We start from the raw sequence: 12510 nt of genomic DNA, 5'->3' as shown, positions 1-12510 counted from the left end.
TTTAGATCAATCTATTTGCTATACCAACCAATGTCCACTTATTTATACACATTTAATACATCATCATTTTTCATGGATGATTTTTCTGTTCTTTTGTTCGTTTTTCTTGAACTAGCTAATTCTATTGGGAAATTACTATTAAAAGTATCTCATTCTATAATATTTAATTTTTTAGGAATGAAGATATTCCCTACTTGTTCTGAATTATAATTGTTAAACACACAACATTAGTTTTAAATGATTTTTATTCTATGAAAGGGTTTTATTCTATTTTATTTTTAAATACATGCTGTCTACCACATTTATATAGGATGTTGTGATTACTAACTAATTACTTTTTATGTCATTTTTTCATAGACTACTACCATTTATTTATTCATTATTTATTTATTTTATTTTTTTTTGTTATATGTTTATATATTTTTCATCATTTCCTTAATTTCTGAGATACATATACTTTCAGCGCTTAACTTTGTGCTTCTCAATGGACAACATGTGTGCAGGATATACTGATTTGCCATTTATGGCTACCAATTAAAGATTGATTGGATCTATTATGCTCGTTACTTAAGATGAAGGATGCCAACATGGGCAATCAGCTTGAAAAGTCCCAGGAACGGGATGAAACGCGTTGCTGCCCATTGTCTGACCACTTTGTCCTGTACTGTAACCAAGCTCCTGCACGCATTCAGTGCCCCCCATCTTCCGTCCTGGTGGGGGTAGTTCCTTCAAGCTGTGGCCGCACTTACCTACACAATTGGAACCATCTCCAGCTTCTCCCCAAGCTCCGTTCTCCGGCAGGCATCTTTCACATTGTAGCCAGACAGAGAGCTACGGCACCGGAGTATCCGCAGCTGTTTGAGACCTTGATGCAGGTTAGTAGTACTACTATTCTTCCAATACTGTGGCGCCCAACAGGGGTGACACCTCGACTACTTCAATACGCTAGCTTCGGTTTCAATCTACAAGCCTCATGCTGACTATTCCTTTGGATACTTTAAAACGGACACTATTGTTACAGTACAGTGGTTATATTGTTGCCATACAAAGCTATCAATCAATATGTTGTGCTAACACTTGATGCACTTGAACTGCTTACAAATGCACTGACTGTTATTTCATGATCCGGAGTACAGCACAGCTCCATTTATCATCTAGCCATCAGCTATTTACTCCAATTTATTTATCTTTATTCATTTCCAATTGAGGACTACATGTTTTTTTATTTTTCTTATATTGTTTTACATTTATTTGCTTTGTAATTCGAATGCTATGTCCACCACATGATTTATTTTTATTTATTAAATTGACCTCATATAACCTTGTTTACCAGCGCGGTATTTTTCTATTTATGTTCTTGTGGGGTTGCAATTTGTTCCCCTTTTTGCCACTTACCGCTGTAGGTACATTATCTAATATTTAGGAATCAATGTGTTTTCAAGCGCTAGGGTTATTCTATCTTTCCCAACAAAATTACCCTAGTATGTATGTGTGTGTAAATGTGATAAGGAACATGGACTGTAAGCTCCACTGGGGCACGGACTGATGTGAATGGCCCGATATTCTCTGTAAAGCGCTGCGGAATATGTGTGCGCTATATAAATAACTGGTAATAAATAAACTCGTCGCAGCTGCTGTGCTAAAATATGCAAATGTCGCAGCCGCTGGGAAATTGAGACACTTATCTGCGGCATTGCAAGTCTAAACTTCTGTGTATAAAGATGCAGCATCGGTTGCAAAACAATCAATTAGCGCAGTTCCGAGTAACCTTATTGCCGCGAGAACTGAGGTGCCTCAAACATGGTGTATGTGATCACAATTGCTGGCCTGTGACACGTCTGCATTCTTTCCTGCCACTGCCAGTTACCTCCCCCATCCGCTCAATCACAGTACGAGAGAAAAAAAAAGATTGCTGCAAGCAAATACAGTAATGTACTTTGACGCATGCGCAGTTTACCAATAAATGCTCAACTGAGAAAATAATCGGAATTGTGTACCTGAATCAGGCCAATTGTAAAGCTGCATACACACAAAGATTTTGTTACCAACGATTTTATGGACGATTTTCTGTCAGATTATCTGTCAGATTTTTTAAAAGTGTAATGAACAATTTTTTTTAAACTACAAACGATTTTTGCATATTCCCTTAATGAAAATCGTTGAGTTGACAAGTCTGACTGAACTACAAACGTGAACGCGCATGAACGATAATCGTTCATCGTTTGACTCAGAAAGTGAACGATTTTTTTAAACAATATTGTTTAACGATAATCGTTGTGTGCATATGCACCAAAAGGCTAAGTAAGGTTCATCCATGATATTTGTACAGAAAGTATTTATACCGACGTTCACATTAGAAAAGTAGTGGAAACTGCATCTTGTAATAGGGGCATAATGAGTAATCAGCGTTAAGATTAGCATATTTTACATGAAATCACTCTACATGTGCCCAGAAAATACACCTAGGGGAATTTGGTAATTAAGCCAGCCTGCATCTGGAGAGGAGAGATGGGAGAAGGGAGCAGAGTTCCAGCATAGACATAAGTAAGGATAGAGGGGTGTTCGGACAAATACAGACTGGCGCAGGCACATCTGAGTAAGCCACATTATACGTGGGTGGTAAGGAGAAGGTGCAAACAGCAGATGATTATCATCACCAGCACACAATAACTACTTATGCCTGGCTGACTGCAAATGCTCCACTGAAGACGATTGATGCTTTTAGTTGGTCATGCATAAATTATGTGTGTGTGCGCACATTTACAGACATTTTTGTTTGTTTTTTCGGTATATGTGATGTAAGACAGGTGTATATGCCACAGGTGCCAACCTGAATGTATGATTGCAACTTTGTATATACAAACAATTGGGGTTTTTTTTGTTTGTTTTAATGATAATGGTGTCTGCAGCCAACTTTGCATCAGCCCCTTTAATTTAAAAATGTATTACATTAGGTACTTTTTATTTTCAAAGTATTACTTAAATATGACAGGAAAAAAAGTAATCAAAGAAGCTGTAGCATTGACCATAATATGGCTAGCAGGGTGAAAGATAGAAGGAAACGTACAAATGTATAACGTAACTTAGCGATTGCTATAAAAAGCACAAGAAAAGGAACTGGATGGTTTGTAAAACACGCACACATTTAAAAAAAATAATAATTAAAAAATCAGCTTAGCATTAGACCTTGAAATAGAGCTTTTTCTATACTACTGGTACTGCCATGCATCAGTAATAGGACAGGAGTTTTCCTTTACATTTCTCTCTTGGGAAATGTATTTTGAATTACACATGTCAAATCTGTCTGCTTTTACTCTGAATGGGAAAAGCCATTAGCCAGTATGGGTTATGCATGTCAGATCGGTTACCAATTAGTTCCTCTGTACTTTGTTTTATTGAAAACCTCTGGACTACACTGCCCTAACCATACAATTTTATGGGTCCAAAGTCTCTTACAAATATAAAACAAGAACATTCTGCATAGATTTAGCATTCACATTATGGCTCATGGATATCTTTGACACCTAAGAAGACTGTCCACTCTGGATAGCCCTATACTAAAGGCTTTGTTCATTAAAAATGTGTAGACCAGAAATTCTTAGTAACCATGCAAGTATAGCAGAGGCAATATTCACACTGTTGTATTGTTCACAGATAAATCAGATCACTGAAGCATTATTTGTTAGTGTAGCAATCCAGGGCACAGTTGCTGAAGTCCGTACAAAGGTGCACAGCGGCTGATACCTACAGTATAAGGATTTGAGTAACCTACTTAATATCAGAATAAAAAGTATTACCAAGTATGGCTACCCATGTATCCGTGTGATCCGCTCGGCGGCAAATACGTGCAATGACCACGACCAAAACAGGAGCCAGGAAAGAGATCAGCTGGAAACACAAACAATATATGCTATACAAGTCTGAGACACAACACAGAATCGAATCACATATTACGATTTCCATATTCATGTGTGTACCCTTGAACACACACACCCCCATCTTCCCCGCAGGAATGTTTGGGGGGCAGTGCACCAATTAGATTTATTTTTACATATATACAATCAGTGTCATGAGTCTAGTGCATCATGCAGAGTTTTCAAAAATTACAGAAGGAATGGATTAATGTAGTGAATTTTTTTCTGGTGTATATTTTCTACCAACGAAGTATTTAAGACTTGGACACCAGAAAATAATAAACTGGTGTAGAAACATGGGCCATTCCCTGTCCAATCAACACACTTTTTGTTAAAATTCTACATCACCAACTCAGATTTTGTTAAAATTTGGTATATGGAGAGTATAGATCTAGTCTAAGAAGTTTTAAAAAAAATCTGTCAAAAACACACAACCAGCATATTTTTAAGTCGCCATAGCAGCTCTCCTAATTAAGCTAGAGTGGTAGGAGTGGTGTAATTTTACTGTGTTTTTTATGCCCTTTCCTATGATATACAACACAATAGGCTTTGTGAGGAAAAACTTTCCAAATTCAAACTGAAATTTTTGATCGTGATTATCTCAAAAAGCACATTGACAAAAAAGTTCAAAACATTTCTGAAAATAGTCTATACTAATGTTTAATGTTTTTTAAAATTTAAAAGTGGGAAGATAATGGGTTCATTTCAAATAATTTTAAACCAAGGTAGTTTATTCGAATTATTCATATTTTTGAAAACTTTACATCTACCATATTTTGGAATCGGCATGATATATTTAAATAATATTTTGTATTTTTCTTAAAATTTGGTATATGTAGAGTATATATGTAGTCTAACAAAATCTGAGCTGGTGAGGTAAAATCATTGTGTTGATTTGACACGGAATGACCAACAGTTAATGTACTTGACTGAATGTAAGTGTTCCATGCGTTACACAGAATCTCCCTTTACATAAAATTATATTTATAGCTATCTATCTAGCATTAAAGTATAGTGGAATACCCTAGGTGTCTAATAGTTGCGATGCTTGGGGTGGGTTAAGGGCATAATTCAGAATTAGCATGGGCACAAACGTAGAGTTTGTACAGAACCAAATTTATGCATATGTCCATCCTATTCTGAGGCAGATGGAACTTGGTTGGCTCTGTCTTTCCTTGAGATAGGACGTTGGCCAGGCGATAGCACATAACCATGTGGACTTGTGGGAGTGTCATGTGAACGTGTATCAAAAGCTCCATGTGATTCAGTGTCGGGTGTGCGGGAAAGGGAGGCCTGTTTGAGTAGCTCTGGCACCTAGCATGGGGCTGGTACACAAGCCGATACTTATGATGATGGTTGCAAGAGCCGGAGTGATATCAATAGGTCCCGCTTGCACACACACAAACCCGGCATGAACGGATTCTCACATTAGCGCAAGGTAGTAAGTCTGGCTACTGCAGCTGCCCACATCTGCAGCTACTATGCGTACAACTGAGATTCAGCCAGTTAATCTTTAAAAACCATGCGTGCAGAATTGCAGATAAGCCTCAGCCCAGATAAAAAGGATAATCACATGTTGTATTTCATATAGAAAGCAGTATAGCAATTGCCATATTCATATTTCTGAGGAATTTTTAAAATAGGACTGACCAGTAAAGACTTTGATGCAGTTGGTCAGTTTAACATACCTTCAAGGAAATAAAAATTCCTGGTTTTTAACATAGTTTGAGTGTAAATACAGTGTCCTTTTTATTGTGTACACCAGATAAAGAGCATGTTGATGTAACAGCCCTAGCTGTGTGAAGTTTGTATATTCACCCTGTGCTTGCGTTAGTTTCCTCCGGTTTCCTCCCACATTCCAAAGATATACTGGTAGGCGAATTGGCTCACAAAAAAATTAACCCTAGTGTGTATGTGTGTGAGCATGTGGTAGGGAACAGATTGTAAGCTCCATTGGGGAAGGGATTGATATGAATAGTCATATATTCTCTGTAATGCGCTGCGGAATATGTGTGCACTATATAAACAACTGGCAATAAATAGATAAAATGTATATATCAGCCATAAAAGTGGTATAACACTGATTAGTTACACACAGATCAGAACGGTTATTGCATGCTTACCATGTGACATAAAAGCAGGGGCATTTCTAGAGAGGAGGGGGCCCGTGTGCAGTCTACGACACGGGCCCCCTCTTCTCCGCCAGGTAGCACACTGAGCTGTGCGCGGCCAGCGCCGGAGTTAGACTCTGGGCACTAGAGTGTGCCCAGAGTCTAGTGTATGCAAAGATCACCGGGAAAATGGCCGTGACAGCCATTTTTCCTGTACTGCGCATACTACGGGAAAATGGGCACTGCAGCCATTTTCCAGTAGTTTTTCATCGCCGGACGCCATCTCCGACGTGGGACTCTGGAGAGGTAAGTAATATTATAGGTGAAGGGTGTGCGGTGCGGGGCCTCCCTGGACCCAGGGGCCAGTGTCCCCGCACACCCGAGATACGCCCCTGCAAAAAAAAAAAAAAGCTTTATTAGGCTCGGTCTCACTGCAGCTAGACATGATGTGAGAAAACTTATGTAAACTCATCCCTATATTCAGCCGAATATAAAATTGCTAAACTAAGCTGTAAGGGGCTAGATGTAGTATTTGGCACTTTTCAAAGCAGACACATTTTGAGCTGATGGATGTAAAGGTGCAATTATACAGAATACAAAACACGCCTAGTTTTGTAGTGAATATAATGACTCCAGCAGTCAAAACCGATAAAGGATGCAGTGACTTTGAAAAGCACTACAAAACTAAATTCAGCCCAAGGACTTCTCGGTCTCTGGCACCCAATTTATTAATGATTGCTTTTGCAACGCGATCAGGGCATGACAGTACCGCTCATGATCGCATTGCAAAATGCGATTATAGCGGCCGGATGCATCATGGAGAGACATGGGCTCCGAAAGGTGCCTGTCCCTGCGGTGTCTCCGGAGAGCTGCCAGTCAGTGCAAGGACTGCTGCGAATGCACAGTCCTGCGTACTGCACATGCACAGCTGCCATAGCCGGGGAGGGTTCCGGTGGTTCTCTCCGCCGGCTAATTATGCGCGGTGTAGCCCATAGACTACAGAGGCCAATTCCATCTTCAGATGGCCCCCGCAGCTAACGCCAATATCTGGAATGTATCGCATCCCACACAGAAACCTATGGGGGAGTGCGCTTGCCAGCGGGAATGGAGGGATCACAGCAGGTATCAGATACCTGCTGCGGTCTCTCAATACATCTGGGGGATACTTACCCATTTTGGGGGGTTTACCTCAAATATTGTTTTCGGAGATTATACCTCAAATATACTTTGATAAATGGGTCCCTTAGTCCTAGTTTTTAATTTAAACTTTTTGCCTTAATTTTGATCAATTCCCCCACCAGGGTGTGGTTCATTAGATCGACAATAAGTCAATAGGTCTACAGGGACAAAAGATCAATATGGATGATCAATATGGTTGTTTTTTTGTTTTGTAACCCTAACCCTCCCCTTGGTGCCTAACCCTAACAGTCAGGGTAAGTGCCTTTATCGTAACTGCCCCTCCTAGTGCCTAACCATATATAAAAAAAAAAAAAAAGGCCTGTTACCCATTCCCACTGCGACCTTTACCTGTTGTACAAAAAGTCATCATGGGTTTAGGCCATGTCGACATCTGGTGTCTACATATTACTTGTCAACCTTTTATCTGGGAAGCCCCCCTCCCCTCCACCAAACTGTTCCTTTATACAGTCACTGTCTTGTGCCATCTGAAACTTACAAACATACTGTTAGTGGGGACCCGATCTGAGATCACATATGGATTTCTATAGAGCCACATTTCCTCCGGCTGTATCACTCGCTGGAAGGGGTGCATCATCTCTGTCAGCCTATGGCCAAAAGAGAAAAGAAAAATGGATTGAATTTCATAGAAGATCAATATGGATAATCTAGACATTACAAGTAAACTGAATTGGAAGATCAGCATAAAGGTAATTATTCTGCAAGGTATTTTTTTTGTAAAGTCTTTTTATTGTACAGCAAAGATTCAGACAAAAAAAATCCAAAATAAATCTTTGCGACTAACATATGATATTGCTGTAGTTTGATTTTTGTTTTAGATGAACAGTAAACATACATATTAAGGCAGTGCAAATAGATACAGAATCAGTCGAATAAAACTTGACAAGGAACCAGACTGGTATACAAAAGGAGGAGAGTAGAGGGAGAGAGATTGGAGCAGCAAACCACAGAGCAGTAATAACAGTTTTTGGGGCAGATGTATGAAGCTCTGGAAAGTGATCAAGTGCAGAGTGATAAACTGCCAGCCACTCAGCCCCTAACTGTCAGGTTACAGGCTGTGCTTGAAAAATGACAGTTGGGAGCTGATTGGTTGGTCGTTTATCACTCTCCATTTGATCACTTCCCAGAGCTTCATACATCTGCCCCACTCAATAAAGAGTCTAAAGTAATAGACAGTTCATACTGCGTCAGGTCCGGTAAGCTCTCAATATATCTGCCCCATTTTTTTATGGAAGACTTTCATGATAGAGAGTCTCCAATAGAACAGTTTTTCATTCACCTAAAGGTGGAGAGAATAGAGAGATCCAGGGTTGTAAAATAATCTACTTAGCCACTGTATACATAACAGCTAGGAGGGGTACATGTGGACCCAACAAGGTGTTGACAGTCCAAAAGGACAAAACAGAAAAAAAGCAAAGTTCCAGCCCTTTTAGGGAGCCTAAACCCTAGAGTGGCATTTACATGGCCAAGAAGCTTATCCCAAAAACTGCTTATTTTTCAGTATTGCAATAAATTATGAGATACTGAAGCATTAGCGTGGTGACAATTGATACGATATCTGGATTCTGATTACACAAAAGGTTTCCTATGAGCTGGAGAAATACAAAATCTATTTAACACTCTTAAAATTATCCTCCTATAAACAAGGAGACTTAAGAGCAGGCAAAATAGTAATTTGCAAGATAAAATAGACTGTAATGGTGCGTACAGACGGGACGATCGACAACGATAACGTTGTTCGATCTCCCGAGTGTGCTGGACGATCGATATTGATCATCCAGCACACCACCAATACATCAACGATCACGGGTCCCTATAGTAACCTGGTCGATATCGACCAGGTTGGCCTGCATGCACGTGCAATGGTAGATATCGACCATACATGCCCACGCACCGCAGGTCGATGGTGGGTGAAAAATGCACGATAAGATCGATATCGTTAATATCGTCCATTTTAATTGTACCGTGTGTATGCACCATAAATCTGGCAATTCCAGCAGGTGCCACACTTTAGATATAGTGGGCCACAATGAGTGATGAGTCACAAGAAGGTCTGGGTAAAATGGGGAAATGTATTTGTCAAGATTGGGGTGTTAAGAATACAGGACACCCAGAAGGTGTATAAATGGTCCTGGGAAGCCAAACAGTTGGAGCATCTCGTACAAGTGGTACCATGTAACAAAGTCAAACACCTTTGCAGCATCTAAAGACAAAGGGAACCATTAATGAAGAAGCATCCAGGGACTGCCAAGTCACTGATAAAGAAGTTGACTTAATTATATATTTTGAGAGAGTCCTGCCATAGCCTCTTCCAGGCCAGAACATGCTTGCCTCACTGTAACCACTAGTACCCCTCTGAAAATATTTGTAGTCAAGTCCATCTTGAGGCAGACAAATTTGATCATCAAAATACATAACTTCTGAGTGAAAGATTCTCCCGCAAAATGTAGGGACACAAGTTTGTTCTTAGACTTGGCATCTGCAATCCAGGGATAGAACGATAAAGACTCTGATTCTAGAGGACAGTCAGATACATGCAAGCATGCTCAAAAACTTATGGCAAATTGCATTTCTTGCACAATTTTGATACTCTCATTCCTTTTGATTCCATCATGTATACATCTTCTAGGTCATTGCCCCATATTGTGAGGGCACATAAGGTTAGTGTTGGCCAAAGCTGCTCCTTCCATTAAAGGAAACCATATACCTATTTACATTTTTATATCCATTGAATCTTTGTAAGGAGTTCCATCTTCAAGCACGTACTAAATAGCTTACCCTATGCTTGGTTGGGTCAGATTCTAGCTGGCAGAACAGTGCCAGAAGATGGCATCGATTCCACATAGATGCGGAACTCCAAGTTTTTGCTTCTAACTTGCCTCTAGAAAAGTGTTGGGTAATAAGTGGCCTGCCAGCTGCTGTGGAACTACACATCCCAGCATGCATTGTCACAGCTTTTCTATCAGGGCGTGCTAAAACTTTGGCAGTACATGATGGGATATGCAGTTCAACAGCAGCTGGATGTCAGCTTATTGCCCAACCCTGCTCTAAAATCAATTCCTGCAACCACATTACTGCTTTCGGTATGCTATGTATGTGTGCGATGACATGGCACCCAATACCACAAGATGGGGGGAAGGGGGAAGCTTTTCAGCAAAATCATAATGGAGAATGAAACTTCCAGTGGGAAGTCATTGTTTCGAACAAGGACAGTGCTGCCACCAGCCTTGTTACTTCCCCTCTGTCCCCTATGAGGTTTTCAGTTGTGCTAGTTTAGCACCTATATTAAAAATAAAAGCCTTTCACTAAAATAACCAAATAGTTCCTGATTTCTTCCCAGCAGCCCCCTGGCTCCCTTTCCATTATACCCCCGCCCAAAACCACCGGCCAGCAGTTTTAAGTTAGCAAGTCAATGGCAGGAGCAAGGAGGAGGAAGACCGGCACACACATCAGAGAAATGTGCGCCAAGAACTGGCATCAAATAAAATAAACCCCACAAGGAAGGTGCTTCATAAGGGGCACAGGGCGCCCACCCTGGAGTCGAAGAAAAGGATTTAAACAAGGTAAAATCCTCCTCTCTTCTTCCTCCACTAGGGGGCACAGGGATCACTCTGGGATGTTCTAAAGCCCCTATTTGCCCGAAGGCAGCGTCCGAAGATGCGAAGGTCACAACTGCATAGTAACGAATAAAAAAGTGTGGGCAGATAACCACGTGGCAGCTATAAAAAGGTGTACCGCAGAATTACCACATTGAGACTACCACGAAGGTCCCACTGACCTGGCATAACGAGTAATCACCACAGAAGGGGCAGGAGATCCACCACAAACTGTGGCAGATAGCAAGCAAGGTCACCAGGATAATCTGTTGAGAAACCGTCCAGCCCAGCTTGTAAAAATCATACAGTACCACAGAGAAACTGATCTCCAGGTCTGACCATGGAAATATTACCGGAGTGCCTACATGCATCCTCCGGTGAGGAGTCTGGAACACGGAAACCCCAGGTGGGAGAGGAACCAAAACAACTCTGGGATAGAAACCAAGCGAGACCGCAAAACTGCCGATCTATGAATAAGATCAGAGAGGGGGAGTGACAAGACAAGGCGCTTAAACAGACACCCACAGCACCAAGCAAAGGCAAGTAGTAAGACGGCTGTCCAGGTAAACCAAAGAAGTCAAATAAATTAAATAAAGTAACAGCAGACCCCACAAACCGGTGCCCGCTCCTGCTCAGCACCAAACTAAAACTGCTGGCTGGTGGCTAGAGGCGGGGTATAGTGAAGGAGCCAGGGGACTGCTGAGAAGAAATCAGTAATTATTTGGTACCCAGATTTTCCCTCTCCAGGATATAACCAGAGTGATCCCTGTGCTCCCTAGTGGAGGAAGAAGAAATTAGTGTCATAAGCATCATTACGTAGAGAAAAACAAGAGATATGGTAAGAACTTACCTTTGTTATCTCTGTTTCTACGAAGTCCATAGGGTCCACAGGGTTGACCTTGGGGTATAGCTGGATCTGGATCCACGGGCACCACGCAGTTAAAGCTTTCACTGCTCCCAGGATGCACTTGGGTCCATCCTCCTCTATACCCCGCCCCCGACCACAGGCACCTCAGTTGGTAAGCAGCCAAGCCCAGAGGAGGAGACTAAACAGAGAGAAAACTGGAACACTCAATAACCATACTCACAGAAATGGGAGACGGAAAACCGGTGACCAGCCACACAGCCCATATGAAGCCAGGTGAGTCAGGGCGGGCGCCCTGTGGACCCTATGGACTTCGTAGAAACAGAGATAACAAAGGTAAGTTCTTACCATATCTCTTGTTTTCTACTTCAGGGTCCACAGGGTTGACCTTGGGGATGTCCCAAAGCAGTTCAACTAAGGGCGGGGACGCTCCTGTGCAGAAAGGAGAATCCTGCGCCCAAAGGATGCATCCTGAGAGGCAAAGGTGTCAAATGCATAAAACCTCAAAAATGTCTGAATGGAAGACCAAGTGGCTGCCTTGCACAGCTGAACAGCGGAGGCACCACGTCTAGCAGCCCAAGAAGGACCAACAGACCGAGTGGAATGAGCCTTAACAGAGGCTGGAACAGGTAAATGTTCCTGTATATAAGCCTCTCTAATAACAGAACAAAGCCAATGGGCTAACGTTTGTTTGTTGGCAGGCCAACCCCTCTTATGAAAACCAAAGAGGACAAACAAGGAATCGGACTTTCTTACAGAAGCAGTCCGATCAACATAAATCCGTAGAGCACGGACAACGTCCAACGAAGCCTCACCAGCTGTAAGTT

General features: G+C 41.4%; 1 protein-coding gene across 4 annotated transcripts in view; it reads right to left on the bottom strand.

Annotated features, from left to right (window-relative positions):
- Window positions 1-12510, bottom strand: part of PLPP5 (phospholipid phosphatase 5) — a 46624-nt gene that overhangs the window by 19455 nt on the left and 14659 nt on the right. For all 4 annotated transcript variants that reach the window (XM_088455221.1, XM_088455222.1, XM_088455223.1 and 1 more), the window contains 2 exons: window positions 7701-7809; window positions 3798-3888 (listed from right to left, as the gene is read on the bottom strand). In XM_088455221.1, the coding sequence (XP_088311347.1) occupies window positions 3798-3888; window positions 7701-7809 (200 nt within the window). The remainder of the gene's footprint in view (window positions 1-3797; window positions 3889-7700; window positions 7810-12510) is intronic.

Source organism: Taudactylus pleione, unplaced genomic scaffold (genome assembly GCF_031769625.1).
Source record: "Taudactylus pleione unplaced genomic scaffold, aTauple2 ptg000644l, whole genome shotgun sequence".
Taxonomy (NCBI): domain Eukaryota; kingdom Metazoa; phylum Chordata; class Amphibia; order Anura; family Myobatrachidae; genus Taudactylus; species Taudactylus pleione.
The sequence above is the reverse complement of the archived record's forward strand: the minus strand, read 5'-3'. Positions and strand labels throughout refer to the sequence as shown.